This window comes from Sarcophilus harrisii, chromosome 5, assembly GCF_902635505.1.
Source record: "Sarcophilus harrisii chromosome 5, mSarHar1.11, whole genome shotgun sequence".
In the NCBI taxonomy this organism is placed as follows: Eukaryota; Metazoa; Chordata; class Mammalia; order Dasyuromorphia; family Dasyuridae; genus Sarcophilus; species Sarcophilus harrisii.
In genome coordinates this window covers 149,219,286-149,244,278 of record NC_045430.1, presented here as the reverse complement: position 1 = coordinate 149,244,278, position 24,993 = coordinate 149,219,286, and the positions used below count along the sequence as shown (strand labels likewise).

The 24,993-nt window shown below is 33.3% G+C and overlaps 1 protein-coding gene across 8 annotated transcripts in view; it reads left to right on the top strand.

The window, feature by feature from the left end:
- SRPK2 (SRSF protein kinase 2) overlaps nucleotides 1–24,993 on the top strand; it is a 253,606-nt gene that overhangs the window by 58,443 nt on the left and 170,170 nt on the right. For 5 of the 8 annotated variants that reach the window (XR_004229621.1, XM_031938721.1, XM_031938729.1 and 2 more), the window contains exon 2: nucleotides 23,128–23,191. The exons of the other annotated variants lie outside the window; for them this stretch is intronic. Coding sequence is in view for 4 of the 5 variants with exons in the window: in XM_031938721.1 (XP_031794581.1) it covers nucleotides 23,128–23,191 (64 nt within the window). In the remaining variant the exon portion in view is untranslated. The remainder of the gene's footprint in view (nucleotides 1–23,127; nucleotides 23,192–24,993) is intronic. 8 annotated transcript variants of the gene reach the window in all.

Sequence of the window (24,993 nt, the reverse complement as noted above, 5' to 3'; positions counted from 1 at the left end):
TTGATGTAAACTTGGAAAATCTTCATTGGCATGTCCTAGGGACCTGTGCTTGATCCTGAGCTGTTTATATAATCATTTCTAGAAATGACTTTGATCAAGATAATGATAACATACTTATTAAATTTGCATATTACTCAAAGCTGAAAGGGTTTGATAATATCCAATTTAGATCTAAAAAGATTTTTGTTGGTTAGATAGCTGGGTAAATTCTGATAGGATGATATTTAGTAGAAAGCGATGTCAAGTCGTATATTTGGGTTTAAAAAAAATCAGCTTCCTAATTACAGTAAGGGAGGCATGGATAGACAGTTCATTTGAAGATGACCTGTGATTTTATTTAATTTCAGACTTGTATGAATTAGTCATGACATATGGAAACTAAGAAAATTCATTACTTATTATTTAAGAAAGTATGAATAGGGAAGTGACAGGTCTGTTGTGCATACTTTTCCTTGTTTAGATTACTTTTGAAGTTGTATGTTCAGTTCTGGGGCAACATTTTGGAAAGTACTATACTGAAGAGTGGTAGACAGAAGGGTTAGCTTTCAAATCTAGAAGATCTAGATCCTTGTCCTTTCTTTCTCATACACTGCGTGACTTGTGAGCATGTCATTTCACATATTAGTGTCCTAGATATTTCTCTAATTCACTATTCCCTAAGTTACATCCCCTTCTCTTTACTTAACATAAGCACTACTCTAGGTTAGACCCTTATCATCTTTTACTTGGAGTATTGCAATAGCCTTCTTTTTAAATATTGTTTCATTTTATTTTCATTTCCAAATTCTAATCCTCTCCTTTCCCCTTTCTCTGCCTATTGGGAAAGCAAGAAAAACAAAACTCATTACAAAGATGATGTGGTTGGGGAACCAAATGCTGAGGTTAGTGGCAGTGCAGAGAATTGTGGTAATTCCTCTGGTCAGCATTGAACATGAAAGGTTCGACGTGAAAGAATTAATGAACTCAAAAAGTTAGACTGGCAAAAAGAAAATTTATTGTTGGATGAGAAGTCAGCTTTTATTAGGAGGCTGACTTCCTCAGGGCAAGGTCCTGAAAGAGAAGTAAAGGTCTAGCAAAGAAATCTTGGCAGAGATAAAGAGGTGTTAACACTGAGAAGAAAATGTCTTCTCAGCGGGCAAGAGTGCTCCTAGGCAGCTATGCCATGAAAGAGGTCTTTTAGCCTGGCATGGTCCTGCTTTTGGGCCTCTGCAAGAAATGAGCCCTCAAATTGCCCTTTAAGTAGAAAATCTGAGGCGAAGAAATTACTTCCATTGTTGTCACTGCCCCCAGGTCTAGATTTCTAGTTGAATGAGAGACCGCTTACAGGGAGGGATCCTGAGCCAATTTTCAGCTTAATAGAAATATCAAGTCCAGATCTCCAGCTAAATGCGACCACTTAAGTTTGAGCTAAGGAGGGAGTGATCCTAGGCTAATCTTAATGAAACCACTTAAGTGCCCTAAAGAGTGGATCTCTCTTGTCAGATGAGAGCTTCTCAAGAATTCAAGGAAAATTTCCCTCTAGTTGGCCCCAAAAGTTCAAGGGGAACACTATTTGCATCAAATATATATCACCAAGCAATACAAATTCTTCTATTAACCATGTTAAAAATATACTTTAGTTTACACTGAAGCTATCACTTCTCTAAATGTGAATAGCATGTTTCATGATAAGTTATTGGGAACTGTGATTGATTTTATTGCAGTGATTAGAGTTCCTAAATCATTCAAAGTTTTTTATCTTTACAGTTTTGTTGTTTTACAAATTGTTTTTCCTGTTTTTCCTCCCTGATAAAATCCTGCCTTTTATAGAAAGCTTCTCCCAATCTTTCTTAATTTTAGTGATGACTTCCTTTTGTTAATTATTTCCTTTTAAATCTGCATATAGTTTCTTTGTAGAGATTTGTTTGCTAATTGCCTTTCTTTGTTTTCTCATTGCTTATACAATAATTGGCATATGGTAGGCATTTAATAAATATTTATTAACTGACTGGTTCTATGTACTTCATTTTGTATCACTTTATACAAATCTCAGGTTTTTCTGAAACCTCCCCCTTCATCATTTCTTATGGCATAATAGCATTTCATCATATATTATACTATATAACTTGTTCAAATGTTTTCTAAATGATGGACTTCCCCTATGATTCCAATACTTTGCTACCAGAAAAAGAACTGCCAAAAATATTTTTGCACACATAGGTCCTTTTCTTCTTTCTTTGAGATGTATTGCTTTCTATCTAACCAGTCTCCCACTTAGGCTATTGTTATAGCCTTTTAACTGGTCTTTTCATCTCAAGTTTCTTTCTACTTTAATCCATCTTCTGCTCAATTGCCAAGGTGATGTTTCTAAAATGTATATCTGATTTTGTTACCCCCTACTAACTAGCTTCCTGACCTCTCTAGCACTTCCAGGATTTAATGTAAAGTTCTCTTTGATTAAAAGTTGTTCATAATTTAACAACTTTCTAGTTTATTCCCTTCCATGTACTCTGTGATCCCATTAGAGGTTTTTTAAATTTGTAGTTCTTGGTACATGGACACACCATCTCTACTTTCCATACTTTTGAATTGGATGTCCCTTATGCTTGGAATGCTCTATTCCATTATCTCCACCTCTTCATTTTTCTGGTTTCCCTCAAGACTCACTTCAACTCATGTCTTGTGTAGGAATTGTGCATTGTGGAGTTTTTTCCTTATCTCCCTCTTTTGTTGATTTTATGTTATGCTTCAACTTTGTGTGTGTGTGTGTACCTTGTTTTTAATATTTTCTCTCTTTCATGGATTGTGATGTGCAGGAAGGGATAGTTTTTGTCTTTTGTTATATTCTCTGCACTTTGCACAGTGCTTGACATTTTGAAAAATAAATTTTCATTGACCTCTCTGAGACTCAGTTTCTTCATTTATAAAATGGAGATCATAATTTCATACTACTACTTTATTGGGAATGAGAAGATACAGTGAAGTATAAAGCACTATGTAAATGTAGTCTGCTGTTATATTTGTGAATAAAATTAACATTGAAAAATGGAAGAGGAGCCTATAAAAAGCAAATTTAAATGACTTTGGGCAGGAAGAGATAATTGTAGAAATAAACTTTGGAAATGAGAGACATAAATAGAATTCTTCATATAGAACAAGAAAATAAGTCATAGCCAAAGCACAGATAGATATACAAAGATGAAGAGTTTATACATGTATTCTTATATAAATTTCAAAATTTTACATCCTACATTCTCCACTGGAGCCTTCTCTAACTATTCCAGACTCAATGCTCTTTCCACTATACCAGGCTGACTCTTAGAAATCATAGAATTTTCTATTTTGAATATTGGCAATCATGTATAGTTTAGAGTTTATTAAGCTATTTTTTTTTTTTTTTTTTTTGGGTGACAGTGGATCCCTGCTGTTTGGTAAAGCCCGTTAACTTCTTATCAGAATAAATGCATAAAAGAAAATACATAGAATTACAAATAAAACCAAATGTTTTGAAGTAAACTTATATATATTTTTTGTTTCACAAAATTTGTGTGTATGTGTGTGTGTGTGTATTTTTTTTTTTTTTTTGAGTTTCACAAAACTTGTGAATTCTTATCGATAGATTCTTTGTGAAACTGTGGACTCCAGATTAAGAACCCCTGATCTAGGACCTCTCATTTTTATATGGGAGAAAACAGATTGAGAGAAGTTAAGTAACTTATCCAAACTCAATGTTAGAGCTGGGATTAATACTTAATTTTCCTTCTTTCTTGTCTAGTTCTGTTTTATAGTATATCCTTCTGCCTCAGGATACTCATCAAATAGAAAATTGAAGCAAAACTGAACTGTTACTCTGTTGAGCCATTAAAAAAATTTTTTTTTATTTCTTTTTTTATTATAGCTTTTTATTTACAAACATATGCATAGGTGATTTTTCAGCATTGACAGTTGCAAATCCTTTTGTTCCAACTTTTTCCCTCTTTCCCCCCACCCCTTCCCCCAGATGGCAGGTTGACAAATACATGTTACATATGTTAAAGTATAAGTTAAATAAAATATATGTATACATGTCCAAACAGTTATTTTGCTGTATAAAAAGAGACGGACTTTGAAATAGTGTACAGTTAGCCTGTGAAGGAAATAAAAACTGCAGGTGGACAAAAATAGAGGGATTGGGAATTCTATGAAGTAGTTCATAGTCATCTCCCAGAGTTCTTTCCCTGGGAGTAGCTGGTTCAGTTCATTACTGCTCTATTGGAACTCATTTGGTTCATCTCATTTTTGAAGTGGGCCATGCCCATCAGAATTGATCATCATATGTAGTATTGTTGTTGAAGTAAATAATGATCTTCTGGCCTTGCTTATTTCACTCAGCATCAGCTCATGTAAGTCTCTCCAGGCCTTTCTGAAATCATCCTGCTGATCATTTCTTACAGAACAATAATATTCCATAATATTCATTTACCACAATTTATTTAGCCATTTTCCAATTGATGGGCATCCACTCAGTTTCCAGTTTCTGGCCACTACAAAAAGGACTGCCACAAACATTCGTGCACATATAGGTCCCTTTCCCTTCTTTAAAACATCTTTGGGATATAAGCCCAGTAGTAACACTGTTGGGTCAAAGGGTATACACAGTTTGATAGCTTTTTGAGCATAATTCCAAATTGCTCTCCAGAATGGCTGGATGTATTCACAATTCCACCGACAATGTATCAGTCTTCCAGTTTTCCCACATTCCCTCCAACATTCCGCATTATTCTTCCCTGTCATTCTAGCCAATCTGACAGGTATGTAGTGGTATCTCAGAGTTGTCTTAATTTGCATTTCTCTGATTAATAATGACTTGGAGCATTTTTTCATATGGCTAGAAATAGTTTCAATTTCTTCATCTGAGAATTGTCTGTTCATATCCTTTGACCATTTATCAGTTGGAGAATAGCTTGATTTCTTATAGAGTCAATTCTCTCTATATATTTTGGAAATGAGGCCTTTATCAGAATCTTTGTAAAAATGTTTTCCCAGTTTATTGTTTCCCTTCTAATCTTATCTGCATTAGTTTTGTTTGTACAAAAACTTTTCAATTTGATATAATCAAATTTTTCTATTTTGTAATCAATAATGATCTCTAGTTCTTCTTTGGTCATAAATTCCTTCCTCTTCCACAGGTCTGAGAGGTAAATTATCCTATGCTCTTCCAATTTATTTATAATCTCATTCTTTATGTCTAGGTCATGAATCCATTTTGACCTTATCTTGGTGTATGGTGTCAATGCCTAGTTTCTACCATACTAATTTCCAATTTTCCCAGCAATTTTTGTCAAACAGTGAGTTCTTATTACAAAAGCTGGAGTCTTTGGGTTTGTCAAACACTAGATTATTAAAGTTATTGGCTGTTTTGTCCTTTGAACCTAACCTATTCCATTGATCAACTAGTCTTATTTCTTAGCGAATACCAAATGGTTTTGGTAACTGCTGCTTTATAATGTAATTTTAGATCTGGTTTAGCTAGGCCATCTTCATTTGAATTTTTTTTTTTCATTAATTCTCTTGAAATTCTTGACCTTTTATTTTTCCATATGAACTTTGTTGTTATTTTTTCTAGGTCATTAAAATTTTTGGGGGGGAGTCTGATTGGTATAGCGCTAAATAAATAGATTAATTTAGGTAGTATTGTCATCTTTATTATATTTGCTCACCTAATCCAAGAGCATTTAATGTTTTTCCATTTGGTTAACTCTGATTTTATTTGTGTGAAAAGAGTTTTGTAGTTTTGTGTTGAGCCATTTTTAATTTTTAGTTTCACCTAATGAGAGTTAATAAAATAAAATAAAAACACACTGCTTTTGGGAATGACCTTGACTAATAGGATTTTGGACACCATGGATAAAAATGAGTCATTTTCCTCCAATTCATCCTCCCCATCTCTTCTTTTATTTAAAGATCTCTGGAACTTATTTAACTGAAAACAATTCTAAACACTTTCATAAGATAGTGAGCTTTCTAACAACTAGGGAAAAGATATTTGTGCTTATGTATTTTAATTTTTATTTGCTTATTTGATCTTAAGACAGAATATGATTTCTAAGAGCAGCATGAAAAGCAGTCTCTTTCCAGACAAGGTATCTTTCGTATGTGCATCAAAATGATATAAGAATATATGATAGCTACAGCTGCAGAAATAACTGCTTTTATAACATTGTTCTGAATGTTGACATCAAATGAGATACTGAACTTGGAGATATGTGTTGTAAAAATTGTCTGGGTTAAATCAGAACAAAACATTGGTTCTCTTTTGATGGTGAGGTTTTCAAATCCAAATCCACAGATTGCATTATGCCAATTATATTGAGCCTGGAAACATACCAAGCCTTGTAGTGTGCATTCTAGAGCCCCCAGATTGGGGTACCAAAATGTACTATGCTTTCTAGAGCCCCCACACTGGTGTGCCAAAATATACTTTCTGGACTAGCTCTCTGGAGGATCTCTGGGCCAGCCCAAGTCTTTGGTCTTAGTGGAGGACTGAAGAAAGCAGGAGACCCACGAGGGTGGTCAAAGATGGAGTTCATTTATTTCAAGTCCTCTCAGCCCCTAAATATGTTAAAATCATTACATCAGTACAGCACACTGAGCATATGCCAACTATAGAACCATTATATCACCACATTACTACAGCACACTGCACAAATGCTAACTACAGTAGCATTATATCACCACAGCACACTGTGCATGTGTTAACTATAAGCACTCTTCTATAGATTTGTAAATGCCTCTTACTGTAAGTATCCATTACTTGAAGTAGAACACAGGTAGTCATGCTCTCCTTGACTTCTCAGGAAGGGTGAGAGCACCAAAGGGAGATGGAGAGCCAAACCAGACATTGTTAGCAGGTTCCCTCTGGGCTGAAGGGTCTTATACCTTATTTAGAGTTCCCCCACTATCTGCAGCCCTCTATATCTCTTGCTTTCTTTTGTTTTAATTGAAACAGGTATACATAAATCCATCAGAATAGGAGGTATTATACAAACAAATAGTAATGTAACACAAGCTAGTAGTGATGTAACAAATAACATGAATCAGCATCAGGAATCACACATGCAAGTAGTGATGTGACAAACAATATGAATCTACAAGGTATTATAAAAGATTTCCATGAGTCCTAAAAGGAGGGTATATAAATAACAATTATACATACACCTCCTTCGGCAGCCAAGAGATAGTCCAAAACCAATCTATTGTCTATCACTTCATGTGTCAGGGAATCCAATAATTACTGCAGGTTTTTTAATCCTGTGTCAGCCTTGTCATGTCTCAGGGAATCCAGTGATTCCTGCAAGTTTTGAAGTCTTGCATCAGTCTTAGCATGTTTCAGGGAATCCAATGATTCCTGCAGGTTTTGAAATCCTGAACAGTTTTAGCAACAATTTTTGATGTTCATGAGTCAATTGCCATACACATAGGGTTAACTGCCATGTTCTTTCAGTGGCACAGGTAGTCAGAGAGATAGAACCATCTGATATATCTTGTGTCTTCTCCTTCATTTTGAGGGTCTTCTCTTTTTCCTTCTCTCTCCAATGAACAGGGTGGATATGGTTCATTGGCATCCATCTCATTCCTTTTCCTTCTGTAGAGATACAAGCAAACCGTCTCCCCCAAGCAGTTAAACTATCTGGTCCCTTCCATTCACTGCTTTCTGGATCTCTCCACATCACCTGGCGATTATTTAAAGATAGTGGAGCTGCTCACACTGGACACTGCCCTTCCAGTGGGTTATAAAACCTGTCTGCCGGAGCCAGTGCATCTTCATCAAAAACCAAAAAATTATATTATAAAGGGCTAAGTTTAGAAGTTCTTTAGGATTACCTGTGGCTCCCCCTTTGTTTTGCTTTTGCAGGAGTATCCTGATGTCTCTGTTTCTCCTCTCTTTTATCGCCTGTCCTTGAGGATTAAAAGATATGCCAGTGGTGTGTAAAATCTGATACTGTGCACAAAACTGTGCAAAATGTTTAGAATTATATGCGGGTTCATTATCTGTTTTTATTGCTTGTGTCACACCTATAATTGCAAATGCTTGTATAAGGAATTCAGCGACCACTCAGACTGTCTCTTTTGCTTCTGGTATTGCAAAAGTGAATCCTGAAAAGGTGTCTACCACAACATGGATAAAAGACAGATGAGCAAAAGATTTATAATGGGTCACATCTATTTGCCAAATTTCATTGGGTCTCAAACCATGAGGGTTCTTCCTTGGAGGCAATGTAGGAACGTGGAAAGGAAGGCAGGCTGTACAGGCTTTTACTATCCTCCAAGCTTCTTCTCTTGTTATCCCAAATTGTAAACATAAAGTTTGAGCAACCTGATGATATTTAGAATGAGATTCTTGGGCTTCTTGAAATAAAGTAGTATTGGCCAACATAGTTAAAAGGCTATCTGCCTTTGAATTACCATCAAAAATAGGACCTGGAAGTCCACTATGAGAGTGGACATGTAAGATATAATACTTACCTGGAAGCTTTCTTACTTGCTCTTGAAGTTTCTTAAAGAGCTGATATATATTGGAAGCCACAAATTTTATTTGGGCTGTGGCAATTCTTTGTACCATACCTACTGAATAAGCTGAATCCGCTGTTAATATTTACATCTCCTGGATAATAAGAGCTAGAATGATTGCATACAATTCATTCTGCTGAGTAGGCTGAAAAGGAGTTCTGACTACTCTCTTTATAGTTAAGTCATGAGAGTATACAGTACAAATGTTATGTTTAGACGCATCTGTAAAGATAGTTGGTCCTTTAAGAGGAACCTTGGAAACCTTTTCTTCAAAAACCCATTGCCATTTATGTAAAAGCCAATTATAAAAAAATTTATAAAAAATCTTTAATGGAGTGTGTAAAATACAGAGCTGTGGCCAATAAAATTTTCTACTCTGGGATGTTTTCACAGCATACATTAATTTGTGCATTGGTATAAAATGTGTGTATCTTGTCAGGTCTTATTCCAGATAATTGTACTACTTGCTTAATGGCCTTTAATAAGATTCTAGCCGCAAACACTCAATAAGGAATAAGGCTTTGGTCTGGTTGTGCAGGGAGGATCATCCACTGGATCATACTGTCTCTTTGCTGAAGAATTGCTGTGGGTGCCTCTTTTGTAGCAAAAACTGATATTTCCAAAGGTTTTTGAGTGACTCTTTGAACCACATTGGATAAAGCTAGTTCAACCTCTCTCAAAGCCTCTTGACCTTCTTTTGTAAGCTGGCATGGTAAGTCTAAAGCAGTGTCTCCTCTTAAAATGTCATATAAAGGTTGTAATTGATAGGTAGTTAAGCCTAACACTGGATACATCATTGCATATCTCCTATCAATTTCTGAAAGTCATTTAAGATGTTCAACTTCTCTGTTCTTAAAGAAAATTTTTGTACTGTAAGTACCTTAGGATATACTTCTTATCCTAAATATTGAAAAGGAGCGTAATGTGGCTTTGAATTTTTTCTGGGGATTTATGCAATTGGTAGTAGTTCTTTAGTGTTTCTATGGTCTTTTGTAGATATGCTTATAAAATTTGCTCCTCAGGTGCACACCCCAAGATATCATGCCATGTAACTTTTGGAAATGCTTTTCTTACTGCAGTAAGAGCAGCAGCTACATGCAGTTGACACATAGTAGGTTTATTTTTCATTCTGAAGTTACTCTGTCAGTATCTTTCTCTTGGACAAATGTTGCATATGACTTGTGAACTGGGGCTGGAATTAAATGAGAGAAAAAATTGGGCTGGATAACATTTGGAAATTTCTATAATACTTTCAGTGATCTCTCATTACTGCAAAAATTCATCTCTATCATATTATTCTATTTTTGATCCTCACTGCTGGCTGTAAATTATGGAATCTCCATGATTTTAGAAGATGTTAAAGTTCCAGATAACCTGCAAGACAGTGGAATAATGTATAATTGAAATATTCATGGTGCTACATGTTACTAATGGCAATTTTTGGATTAGAAGAAAAATAAATGATATAATGAAATATACCATGGAGATATTTCTCACTTATGTTGTGATGTGAAAGACACATTGAATTGATTTCCTTCTGTGGTCTTCCTAGTTCCTTAGAGATGCTAAAAGATTAGGAGGAAAATTTATGTAAAAAATATACAAAGAATGTATGTAATGAAGCTGGAGAGAAGGATGAGGGAAGGATAGGGTTTCTATTATAAATTGACTGGGAGAAATTTAGCCACATCTATGAATAAATGGCTCCAAAAAAGTACTTCATTGAGTATATGCAAATATGCAATCTAGTGTTTCATTGATAGCAGGACAACTTTTAAAGAGTACAAATTGGTTTATATATATATACCTATATCTGTATATCCCCTTGCTTAGATTAGTACCTAGAACACAACAGTTACTTAGGAAATATTTGTTGATTGGTATAATGTAGACATACATTGGGGTTTTTTTGAAAAGGGCGCTAAGATGAAACCTAAAAAACAAATTTGAATCCTGGTAGTTCCATTGAGTAGTCATCAATTTTTCCCCCTTTAATAGGAGAGCTTTGTCCTAGATTGTAAGAATTATTCTTCACATAATGGATGCTGCAAGTTTATGATTTTAGTTCTGGTTTGACATTGTGCGTATTTGTATGTTTATCTCAATTTTGGGGCTGCAAAAGAGGAAGGACCTTTTCTGTTTCACTGATATGATCACGGAGAACCCTGTTAACATAAGTAGTAAGAGTCTTTACAAATTGTTGGTCAATAATAAAAAGCATATTTTTCATATAGTTTGTTAAAATATTTGATATTTCATAATGTTATGTAAAAGTATCTAAGATTTAGAAATAATATATTACTTTAATTCTCTTACATGAATTATTTTAAAATGAGGAATAAAGGAAAATTATGTTTGAAGTGAAAATTTACAAATTTGATAAATACTAGCAGAATAAGGAATTCTGCATTGGAATGAAGATCCAAAGTATGAATTGGCATTCTATCTAAGTGTCTTCATGAAAACCTTAATGGTCTATCATATTGGTAAAACATCATAAGAATTCTGAAATTTGCTATTACATTTACTGTTTCTAAAGCATCTGCTGATTTTATCCAAATTTGAAAGAAATCGAGCCCATATCAACTGTTAGTATTCATTTTCTTAAATCTTGAGTTTTTAAACTAGAAGTTAAGAACTATATAGGACCATTTAAACCACATAGATAAAAAGGCGGGGCTTGTATCTGCTTCCTGCATAATAATCTAATATTTTGGTAGTATTTTATTTTCTTTTAAATTCAAATATACTTATCACTCAAGGACTTCAGTTTTTACTTTAAATATCCTGGAGTTTGGAAGATTGCTAGGCAAGCACTTGGACCCTCAAAGATTTTTTTGGGGGAAAGAATACTCACCATGGAATATGAAGACCATCTCAAGGATCCACGTGAGCCAGGCTAAAACCAAGCAGGATTGACCATCCCACACAAAAGCAAGAGATGGATTCTAACTGTGACACAAAGCTCCATTTCTGGAACTAATTCTGGGGAGATAGGTACATCAAAGAAAAAAATTAAGAATGTTAATAATTATGATATATTTAGAGCTTGCCCCCAAAGAAGAAGCAAGTAATTCTTTTTTAATGTTCTTTTGTATTTTCATTTATTTTATTAAATATTTCCCAGATACTTTTAAAATTTTTTTAATAAAAATTGACTTTTATTTTCAAAATGTGTGCAAAAATAATTTTCATCATTTATCCACACAATATTTAAATTACAGGTGTAATGCCGGAGAAACTGAGGCAGGATAGAGATTAGAGAGTATTTAATAATTTACTAAATGGGAGAGATTTACTGGGACCAAATGGATCCATAATGTGGTCCCAGAGCTGAATGAGACTATCGTCTCCAAGAATCCAGCAAACAATGAGAGTTTTCAATGATATATATATACACATGGCTCAGACTCAGGGGGTATACTGAGGTGGGAGCAGAGTCAGGGTGCTGAGAGTAGGAACAGGACTCTTGACAATCCGGTTCTGACAGGGTGGGGGGGGAGGAATCCCAGAGATGGGGAGAGGTGTCTTGATAAGATGGTATCTGACATTCTGGTAGCTTGGGATGGGTTGAGACATTATTATATTCTAAAACATAAGATCTTTTATCCTTATCAAATATTCTGATAAAGAGTGAGAGGAGGTTTTGCAGGACTGAGTTTTGAGAAGCAGGGAAACTGAGTCAGGACTGGGTCAGGATAATTACAGAAACTGAGAACTATGGCATAACATAGGATTTAAAATAAAAACTGAAGTCCTTGACACAGTGGTACCTCAGCACTTGTTATTATTTTGAAACTTATCCATGCATTTCGAGGATGGGAAAAAAGCTTTAGTACTTGATAATTGTTTGGCAGGTAGCACTTGGTTGTTGCTTGTGCTGTCAGGATTTGAGCTTGCCAATTAATACCTAATCTCAAGGGACTACTGTGCTTAAAATGAAGGGTAAAAACGGACCTTAATAGGAATAGAGGATATTCAGTTACTTTGGATGAAAAAAAATAGAGCTCATAAAAAGTCTAAAATTGAAACACAAAGGAGTTCAGATTATGTAATGCAAATATTCTGAAAGGGGGAGAACAAATGTCCATTCAAAACCTTAATGTCTTCAAGAGGGCATTTTGAGGAAGAGGGGGGTGGTATGGAGAAGAGTACACAAGCATGAAAGAAGAGTGGTTGTAGGAGAATTGAACCACACTCTCTTCACCCTCTATCTCCACCCCTTCCCTCATGGCATAGAAATATACCAATTTCGATAGGCATGGGAAAGGGGTTAGGGTTTAAGAGAAGTATGCTAAAAGGAGGAAATAGTCACAAACAAAACAAACTTCCTGATCATAAGGGGCAATCGAAAGAAGCAAAAGAAAAGAATTACTTTTTTTATTTTTAAATACTTGAAAAATGGATGGACACATTTTGGAATACAAATACAATGAAAATTGGATAATAAATTACAAAAGAGTCAATTTCACCAAATTCTGGATTGTATGAACTGATGCAGAATAAAGTAAGCAGAACCAGAATAGTTATACAAGGACAGTTATACTACAAAGAAAAATTTGAGAGATTTTTAAAGAACGCAGTTCAGTGCAGTAAGCAATCATGTTGTAAGAGGGCGTTTGGTGAAGCATGTTATCACCTCCTCACAGAGAGACAGTGAACTTAAGGTGCATAAAAAAATATAAACTTTTGAATATGACTACTCTGTTGATTAATTTTGCTTGACTATGTTTATTTTTGAAAAGGATTTTTTTTCTTTCATTCATTTTTTAATTGGGGGGAGAAGATCTGGGCATGGAAGGATACCATTAGTGAAATAAAGACCATTGAAATATTTTTTAAAAAACACACTGAAGAGAATAGAAGGCAAGTTGAGAAGCAAGCACAAACAGGCAAGACAATTTTGAGAATAATGTGTAAAAATTTATGTGATATGAAATGGAGATTCATGATGTCATATAAGAATCCTCTTACTGTTTTTGCTGTTTTTGTAGAAATGCTCTTTTTTTTTCAATATTTGTTATGATTCTGAAACAAAAAACTTACTGGTTAATCAATCTCTGATTTACTAAAATATTTGATAAGCAGAAGTTTCTTCTTGAAGCTCACAGTGTTTTAAACTAAATGCATAAATTGTAAATTAAATAATTTTATGTTAAATGTAAATTATGCTCAGGACTGCAGAAGAATAACTTTCATGTTGTCATAAATTGAATCAAATCTTCAGAACTTTTTGATCTTAAACTTATGTTTGATTTGTATTTTCACCAGTTTTTTCTCTCAGAATATCAGGATTTAGCTTGTAGCAAAGTCTTCACAGAACATTTGATATAGGACAAGACATTTAGTATAGAGAACTTAATTTGTGAAATTTTAAAATTTATAATTTTATATACATATAAAAATTTATATATAAAATATATATAATTTATAAATTTATAAGACATTTAAAAATGGTTTTGAAGAAATATCTACTGCTTTTTAAAAAAACACACTTTCAAGAGCAAGGGATAAGTTAGTTATAACATACTGTATGTACCCTGATCATGACACAGAAATACTGTTAATGGATAAAATTTTAGGACAATGCCATATTCTGGTACATAGTGCCATTTAGTACATCCTTTAATAAAATTACATAAACAATCCTGACCAAAAAAAATTTTTTTTTTGGTCACAGAGGAGGCAAGAAGATCCATTAATGTGCAGCAAGACTCTGGACTCAACTCTCTTAGGGTAAAGCCAGCTATATTTTCCCTTTAGAGTTCTGCAATATCCCTGAATAGTTGGATTATCTTTCTCTAATACCATCACCTATAGCCCTCTTTCAGTTTTTTTTTTCATCTAGCTTAACTAATAGTGATTTATACTTGTCTTCTGTTTAACAAACTAATAGTAATTAGCTTTTACAAAGGTGTTTTTTTTTTTCTTCTATGAAGAATATAGTAAGAATTGAAGTATAAATATCTCCCTCTGGAAATACCTGGGGATTCCTAACACTCTACCTCCTTTTTACTTTGTTCTCTAGGAAGACTGGGCTCAAATTTAAAATGATTTCTACATAGTATTGGTGTCCCACCAAGTTCATTCTCAAATGCAGCATAGTTACTGGAATGGGTAGTCAGCTACTATTGAGCTGATCCCAGAGGTTGTTTCTCCAGGTTACTTTTAAGCTATCTCTGCAAAACCCAGTTTCTAGTCCTAGACATCTTGTGACTCACTATTTTAACCTTAAACTCACAAGATCATAGTTGTCAGTCATACACCTTTAAAATAGGGAAGAATCTTCACAGAAGACCCATATTCATGGTCCATGTATCAGCCTTGAATGGGGAGAATCCAAAGTTTGTGCCCATCTAGAGACTTAACAAAAAGTTTTCTCTACATAAATATTGATAAGGAGGAAAGGAACAATGGCAAGAGGTTTTATTTGATTGGTTAGTACGTTTTGAATGCAGCCCAGTATGGGTTTCACCTTCAGTCAAAAGGCTTCTTCTTATCTCATGGTTAACAGAACAAGATAAGTTATAGAATGTCTGTTTACTTGGATATTGCATCAACTGAGCATACTGCACATGCCCATAAGGAATAGATTCGTTTGCTAGTTCTCCATGTACCTGAGTTAGCTAGAGAGGCAGGCCTGTGCAGAATCACTCTTAATTTGTGTATTGTGTATAAGAACAAAAAAAAAAAAAAAAAAAAAAAAAAAAAAAAAGAAAGAAAGAAAGAAAAACTAGGACCAAGAATTTAGGTGTGTAATGGCATGTCTGGAAGCTGGTGGTAACCAGATGAGATGGAGGCTTGCCTTATGGGAAGATAGAGCAAAAAAACTCTTCCTTTTGAGTCAAAGGTGATTCTCAGAGTAGAATCCAATGATACATAATGATATAACCTTATGACTAAATCAATGTATGTGTTATTTTCATCATTCTTTATTCCTTGGGTATTATTTCATAAGTCATTTCATTTCTTTGCATTCTATGTTTATAATTATCTATGACATATGTTGATGTGCCACAATTGTTTTGAATTATATGATACAAGGATTAATTTCCAGATTTAAAAAAATTGCAAATAATTCCATTTGAATATGTTTGTATAGATAGATCTTGTTGTCCTATTAATATTCTCATGACCTAATTTAATGGTCAGTTCCTTGAGTTCCAAAGACTATAATTACGTATTGCCATGTTGTTTTCAAAAAAAAAGATAGGATGAATCCCCTGTTCCATTAGTAGTATGACATTATATCTTTTTTTTTTCTCTCTTAACTTTGTCAACTTTAAATTTTTCTCCCTTTCCTCTTCGGTCATTCTTCTTTTCCTTCCTCTTCCCTTCTCTTTCTTTTCTACTGCCTCCTTAGGCAATTAGGTGGAATAGAGAATACAGTGCTGGATTTAAGGATTCAAATCCTGGCTCAGACACTTTAACTGGACCTTGGACAAGTCACTTAATTTCTCCATCTTAACAACTTCTATAAAATGATGATAATGATAACATCTTCCTTGTAGGGTGTTTGGGATGATAAAATGAGACAATGTTTATAAAGTGATTTGCTTGCTTGCTATAGTGATCATGACAACTACTATTACTACTTTCTCCTTCCTCTTCTGCCAACTCTTGCCCTGCTGTTTTTTCCATTTCTTTTATTTCCCCTTTCTTTCTGTCTCTTGTCTCTCCCCCTCCCTGTCCTCACTGTTTTTCAATTCTTTTTTACCTCTTTATTTTTGCTTTATCTATTGCTGGATACATGTCAATACAAATGGCATCTAAGAGTCTTAGTGATTACCTGTATTACTTGGAGCTTGTTAGCATGTTAGAAGAAGCTTCCTGACTTTGAGATTGGTTTTCTTTTCAATATGCTATAGTGCTTGCCAATGTTTTTATTCCCTTACAACTATCTTTCATGATTTAATGACTATCATGTGTTATCTCAGTTTTTTAAAATTACATTTTTCTAATTACTGGGGTATTTTAATAATTTTTCAGTTGATTATTGATATTTTGTGTCATTATTTTCTAGAATTGCCTTTCATATTCTTTATCCATTTTGATGTTGGTTATATATCTTATTTTTAGAAATATATGTGAATTCTCAAGTCTTTTTTTTTTTTTTTTTTTTTTATAGTGCTTCTAGATACTTTGGTGGATTTGTGATTTTACCACTGTATTTTCTCCAGTGCTTCAGATAGTAACCTTGTCCTGGGGTAATCTTGTCTATGTCCTCTTTGAATCTTCCATGGGGGTAGTGGTCTTCTCAATATACTGAGTAGATATGTTTATCATATAGTTATGAAACTTGATATATAAATTCTAGGCTAGTCAGTTAATCCTCAGCTTCAGTTTATTTTTAAAATGGTATTAATAATAGCATCTACCTTATAGAGTGGTTATGAAGTTCCAGTGATATAATATATGTATAGTTCTTGAAGAACTTAAGAACACTATATTAATATCTAGCTGTAATCATCATTGTCATCATTATCATCACCATCATTATTATCATCATTATTAATATTTTGTGAAACTATTGGAACAATTGTGCTATTCACAAGCTTTCCATTTCTTTTACTACATTATTGCCTAATCTAGTTTTCTGCTTATATACCTTTATGATAGTTTTTATGCTATATTTTCTCTGTGGTTCTTTTTTAGAATACTTCTATCTCCTGTACTCTCCCCTGTTTTATGCTTTTAGTAACCTCCAGTTTTATTTCTCTAGAGACAATGATATTTAGTGACTTTTAGGTATATGGCATTTTGATGTTAAGGATAGGTATTTGTTTGAGATATAAGTTTAATGTACTTTCCCATTCCCCAAGGACAATCTAGATTATAATGTTCTATTTAGTTTTGAGGTATCTATGAAGATACAGAGATACTGATGAACTAACTAGTTTTAGAAGTTGCTTATCCAATAAATAGCTTATGTAAAAGTACAGAGATGGGAGAAAGATTATTATGTGAGAAGGACAGCAGAAAAACAGTTTGGGTAGATTGAAGAATGTGTGAAAAGGAAATGAAATAATGTAGATTACTTTGCAGACTATAAAGTGCTTTATAAATATTAGCTACTATTATTATTACTGTTAGTAATCTAAGTTTAGAGAAATAGGTTAAACCAGATTGTAAAATAGTTTTAATGCCAAGCTTTCTTGTAAATATTTTCCTCTGCTTATTTTCACTATTTTATGACATAATACTATTCATAATTTTCTATTTCCCCCAAATAAGATTTTTAAAAATCATAATAATCAGTAAAGATCTGACTCCTTATCCTCCAATCTTATGTTCCCAATTGTGAACATAAGAAAAACTAAATCCATTAAGCATAAATACTAAGTCAAAACAAATCTTCACATTGGTGATATATCCCCCCAGAATATTTTATCTCATTATGCATTTTGAGGCTTTCATCTCTCTATATCGGAAAGTTAGCAGCATGTTTATTCATTAGTACTTTGGAAACCTGGATGGTCATTATGTTAGTAAGAGTCGAGTACAATAGTATTCCATCATATTTATATGCCATAATTTGTTCATCCCTTCCCTAATTTATAGACAAGCCTCAGATTCCCATTCTTTATCTCCTCAAAAAAGGCTATATTTTTGTATATCCTTAGCATTTGTTTAGGATTAATCCTTAATATACCCTACTAATTTACCTTTCTTCCTTTTCCCCTTTCCTTTTTATTTTCCTGTTGAGTGAAATGCATTTATTATGTACCCAATCCTGTGTGTGTTCGTGTTCTTCTTTTGATCACTTCTAATGAGATTAAAATTCAAGTATCAGTTTTTCCTCTTACTTCTTTCTCCTTTTTCTGTATAGATGTTTGTGTTATATTGATTATGGGAGATAATTTTCATTTAGCTTCTTTTCCCTTCTTCTTACCCTTCAAGTGTGTTCCACTTCATCCCTCTCTTTCTCTCTGTTTTTTTCTTAATATCATGAAGATAAAAGAAAACCATACCTAAGTCTAATTGAACTTTTAATTAACTCTTAATTCTGATAAGTTCAGAGCAGAGAAAGTATCTTCTCCCTGTATTTGAATGTGAGCAATTTATCATTGTTTGGTCTGTTAGCATTGTTCTTTCTTGGTTATCTTTTTTATGTGTGTATTCGTTCTTGTCTTTGAACTTCATAATTTTTTTCATCTCTGGTCTTTTCAACAGGAATGCTTGAAAGTCCCTTGTTTATTAAAGATCCATTTTCCCCTTGAAGTATTTTATATATATATATATATATATATATATATATATATATATATATATATATATATATATATAGTTTTTCTGGATAGTTTAATTTTGACTATAAACTCATATTGTTTACCTTCTAGAATATCATATTCCAGGATTTCTGCTCCTTTATTAGTGCTAAATTATGAGTAATTCTGACCGAAGCTCCTTAGTACTTGAATTCTTCCTCTCTGGAAGGTTGGAGTATTTTTTTTTTTTTTTCCTTTTTACCTGGAAGCTCTGAATTTTGGCTTTAAGTTTTCTGGGAATTTTTATTTTAGGGTTTCTTCAGGAAGTAATCTGTGTATTCTTTCTATTTTACTTTGTCCTTTGGGTCTAAGAGATATGCGAAGTTTTGAGATTTCTCAAAATAGAATATTTAAACTTTTTTTTTTTGGGGGGGGGGTGGAGTATGACATTCAAACTCTCTAATGATTCATAAGTTTCTTTCTCCTTGATCTGTTTTCCAGGTCATTTGTTTTTTTCTATGAGATACTTTCTTCTGTTTTTTTCCCCCCTTTTACTTTGTTTTAATATTTGTTGTTGGATCATAAAGGCTTCTGTTTTGTCCATTCTAGTTTTCAGGTAGTTTGTTATTTAGGCAAGGTTCTGGACCTCTCATGCCAAATTGTTCATTCCCTAATTCTTTATTTCATAATTATTATTTATTTTCCATTTTTCTTCTCCCTATAAAATTATTTGAAACCCTTTTAAAATAAAAATTTTTTTGATTCATCTCTTCTAGGAATTTTAGTTGAATTTGTGTCCAAGTTGTAATTTGCTTTGAGGTTTTGCTTAAATGTCTGGAAGTCATTTTTTGTATTTGTGTCTTGGACATTCTGTTACCATTGTCTCTTTTCCAGGTCACTTCTTTTTTTTCCCTATGAAATGCCTTACATTTTCTTCTATCTGATTAGACTTGCTTGAATTCTTGGGATCGCTTCTTGTTTTTGATTTCCCTAATGTACATTGTACATGTTGTCAAGGTGCAGTCATTATGATTATATGCTGGGTTGAGTAACATGGATTTAAGATGAGAACCTTTCTTTCTAGAATTTGTGAAGTTGTTGAGAATTACGATATGACTATGCCATCTTTCCCCCATAGACTTTTATAATTTACATTATGTAAGTCAGTATTAGGGAGGATCTGAACCTGTAATTTCATTGTTATAGGAAGCTAGCCTGAGGGAAGGAAATCTCCTCTACTAGTTCAGAGCTAAAATTGTTCAGCAATTTGTAACCTAAGAGAATTGTCTGAATACTTAGCAGTTGAGTGACTTGCTCAGGGGTCACAAAGTCTGTTCAGAGGCAAAACTTGAACCTTGCATTCATTACCTCTCTTATTCTGTGTTAAATGTTATAACCTCTTCTTTTGTTACCCATGGAATGTTGTTCCTTTCTCATAAAAGGGATCTGGCTCTGGGTTCAGGTAAATGTGTTACTCTTATGGGAGGCTGGCCCCAAAGTGTGGGGGGGCGGCAGGTTTTTTCTCACACTGTCTAGTTCATTCCATCCCGCTTTCTTCCCCAAGTTCCAGAAAGGCAAGACAAAACAAAACAACCTCTTAAATAAGAGTATAGCTTATATCTAATTTCTCCTCATAAAGGGATTAATAGAGTCCCTTTTGGAGAAAAGTATTCAAGGTATCTAGATATTAGCTATAGTATAGTTACTGAATTCCTCAACCACCAAAATAAATACTCTAACCAAAAGACTCATAAGTACACATTGACGACATCCCAACACTCTGTGTGCTTTGTAGGGGACATAAAGACAACTTTGTAAGACTACTTCAGATTTGTCCTGTACAGAAAACTCAAATAAGTCCAGGTCTTCATGGCTTTTTAGTCTTTTCAGTTGCATAATCTTCCTAGCAGATGGTATCCTGAGAATTCTCCTTGAATATTACCTACAGAGGAGCCAGCCATTCTTCATTTCTTGAATTTAGCTGTAACTGGAGGGGGGAAAGGAAAGGATGGGAGAGGGTAGGGAACACTGCTGCAGGATCTGTTTGGTAATCTGGGCTCAAGGAAAGAACCACAAAACAGAAGACAGCCTGGGACTTGAGATTTTGTTTTAGTTTTGTCTAGGTAAGCACAGATTATTATCATTTGAATACAGTTACCATTGCTAAAGGTTTGGTGGCTGGGGAGACATTATGGGGTGGGTGTAAAAAAAAGGCATTTGAAGTCCAAGGCAGTATGTGTTAAAGAGGGTGTACACACATACACACACATACACACAAGGAAATTTTTTCTTCTATGTCTATCCTATATAATGAGCTCAAAGGGATTCAGTTGTTAAATAGCTTTGACTGACAATGCACTGGGTTTATGATATTGAAGGACCAATCCATCTCTTGATTATGTTTAGTAAATAAGGGGCCAGAATGACTAACTATGGATCCAGTTTACACATATAAACTGGATAAACATATTCAGTACCATGATTGTTGCCTCTGTCCTGCAGACCTAGGGATTTCCCTCATGATGCCAGTTATACATTTAATAGATAAATATATTTATACATATTCATTCATTTTAAACCTTTACCTTTATGAAAATTTTTAAAAATGCTAAACCTTTAAAAATATTTGACTTTATTTTTGAAGTTATATTTAGTATTTTTAAAAGTTTGACTTTTCTATTTTTTGAAGTTCTATTAAGTCATGAAAGTGAAAGGAAATTTGGGTATTTTTATGAAAAATAATACAAAACTAATTAAATTTAAACTTGCCCTCCTGAGTTTTAACAACCAGATAGGGAATCCTATACAGTTTTATAATGATTTTCATTATTTATTTCTCCATATCCCCCTGAATCTTTTATTAGGGTTTCTGAGTCCAGATTCAGGTATCTTTGAATTTTTTGGTATCTTTTGAGTTTTGTGGGGATTGTTTTTCTCTGAACTTATTTGCCTTCGCCAAGTCTCTTCTCATCCCTGCTTTTAAAAAAAGGACTATGTTGAGAAATCTACTTTGAAGTTTTAAAATACTTCAGTAAAATTCTGTTGAGTGTTTAGTTTGTGATGTTGGTATTATAAAAATAATATTTAGAATGATTTTTCAGAGAAAAAATATTTATGTTCTTGGAGAGTTGACTGGGGTCCTAAGAAAGTTAAGTAACTTGTCCGTAGTTTCATAGTATGTGGTGTGTGTTTTTTTTTTTTAAAAGATACCTGTGACTATACATGTAATGTATATTAAAATTTAGAACATAATATATAACTTATATACTGAACCCAAGCATGTATATATGCAGTTTATTTTCTTCCTTTCTATTCATATATACATATGCAGTCTAGTTTTTTCTTTCTATATGATAGATATATACACACACAGAAAATAAATAGAAGATAGATATATTTATATTGATAGATACACATCATAAAGATCTGTATAGAGAAAAAACCCAGTAAATTGCATATATATGTGCATATGTGTTTATACACATCATGTGTGCTTTAATTCATTGAATTTCTTGGAAGACACTAGATTTAAAATTTTTTTCTTCCTTTTTTTTTTTTTTCTAAATATTCTTTCTTTCTATTTGCCCTTTCTCAATTTGGGATCAGAAATTATTTTAAAATAAATTTGAACTAGCATTTATATTTCCTTTTGGATGGCATTTTCAGCTTCTTCCTAAAAGGCAAAGTATAATATATCAGCTCATTTACTTGGGCTTCCTGTTCCTTGGTATACTGTATTGAGCCAGAAGGAGGGGGTAGGACTCTTAAGGTATAAAATGAGTAATAGTTCAATTGTTATGTTTGAAAATGCTTCACTGTACATGTTTTTAATTGTGGACAAATAGGGAACTGTAATCCTTGTTCATCTTTTATTTTTTAATCTATAAATTGGAATAGTGATTGAATGTTTTATTCTTAAGCAACAAAAATGATTCACAGAGCCATATTTTTCAGGTCTTGTGAAATGGAGGCAGTTTAGGGATGAATATATGGCTGTTTCTATCTGGAACTTAATTACTTAATCTCTGGAAGCTATTTGGTTGAGTCTTTGCATAATTTACAATTTGTCCTTTGAACTTAAATTTGCAAAAGCCAGAAACGTCTTTCAAATTTATGTCAGGTCAGCCTTAAAAGAGAAAACACCCCTCTGCTTAAAAGAAATGGTACTTCCTGCTTTCATAAACAGTCATGTGCATAGTTTAGCAAGGCCTGATGCCTCTGGAGCTTTTTTCCTTTATAGCACCATTGAATCTCAGTCTTTACAGAAGTACTGCGAATCTTGTGGCCTCATTCTGAACAAAAGGGATTAGAGAAGAAAAATCTCTTGATAAAAGACTTTGGATAGCAAGGGCAGGCAATCTTGGTTGTGAATATTTTCTGATTTTTCCAGAAATCAAGCAGAAGATTGAGCTGCTGATGTCAGTTAACTCTGAGAAGTCGTCCTCTTCAGAAAGGTACAGCTACATCTCTTGCATGAACAATTAATGGTGTAGCACTGCTAAGAAGCAAGCCAGTATATTTTTTTGTCAAGTTTGATATAATGTATTTTATTGTATACTGGGTTTTGTGGTGTGTGTGTGTGTGTGTGTGTGTGTGTGTATGTGTATGTGTATGTGTGTGTGTATTATATTGGTTTCTTTGCAGAGGATTATGTGTTTGTTTTTTTAACAAATAGTGAAATCTAATCAGCTGCAGCATGCAAATCACTATATAGCATACTGCTGATTTATGTATAGCAGTTGTTGAAACCTTAAAAAAAATTTCTTTATAAAGAAGCATTTGGTTTTTTCCAGAAATTGCCAACAGTAGATTTTTTTTCTATCTTTATTTTTAGGGGGCTGGTATACAATTGCTAAGGTTATCTGTTAAATCTAGGTTGAAAAACTGAGTTTTTTATTGTGCTTAACATGTTATATGGAAAGGGAGTGCCCTTTGTAAATAGCTTAGGAATTGCGAACCCACAGATTAGTCACATTCTGTGAGATAGATATGATGCTTCTTCAAGTCTGTGCTAGGAAATGGAACAGTCACTGCATGCGGTAATGGTTCATACCTGCAGGTAAGGACAAAATGACTCAGAAGTATTTTTAAAGCAATTATTTCATCTGTCAATCAAATGATTATACTTTTAAGTAGATAGTTCAAATGAGTATTTTGCTATATGAAGTGGAACCAAGAAATTTTTGTTTTGGAACTGAAATAAATCTGTGGTGATTATCTTGGTATAATAAATAAAGGATTTACTACTGTTTACTAGATATATGTGTACTAAACAGTATTACATATTCAGAGTATTAAAGAAGTTATGTTGTTTTCCTTTATCGTGTTTAGTTAATATATACTGAATATTGACATTTTATAATTGAACAGCAAGCATTTTTTCTGTTAGTAAAATATATTTTTGCATTTTTAAATTACAGAAACAGAAGTAGTTTAATTTAAAATTAAAAATAAAATGCTTTAAGATATAATGTGTTTATAAAGGGGATTTAATTTGATGAAGTAGTATATAAAAAGTAATCTTTTAGACAAAGTCATCACTTTAAATGAATTAATTAGAATGAAGAGGTAGATATATGTCCTTTGATTAAGATACTGCATAAATTTCTTATGTGATTAAAAAAAATTAACTGAGTAAATAGAGAAAATGGTGGGAATTTTGTTGTCCTTTTCTGGAGATTAGAGTTGGACTTGAAGATTTTTTTTCCTAAAATAAAGAAATTTCAGGTTTGTTTTTTTGCACATCTCTCACTTTAGCTCTGTAGCTAGCCATAAGACATTAAACATTCTGGTTTTTTTTTTTTTTTTTTTTTTTTTTTTTTTTTTTTTTTTTTAAGGAAAAAACAATCTTATATCCTGTGACTGTGGTGCCAGTAAAATGGTGGTGATGAGAGGCTATGATGATTGGGGGTGGAGGGAGGTTCAGTAGTGAGGAATATAGATGCCAAATGTTATTAGAGCTTTGGATATAATAGGAACAAGGTTCATGATTGGTTGATATTTATAGCAGTTAATATATTACCTTTTTGGAAGAACATGAATTCTTTAAAGAAACTTGTTGAATAGAATGAATGAATGCCCTTGAGAGAGAAATTGGGAATAGTTGAAATATTTCTGGGTTAAGTGTATTGTAGGAAAAGAAGGTATTCAGAAATAATTCAACTGACTAGTTCATATTGCTGCCCAGCATCTTATTGAAATCTTGGGGAAGGGGAGAAAGCATGTGGTTATGATCAAGGTTAAAAATTAAGCAGAA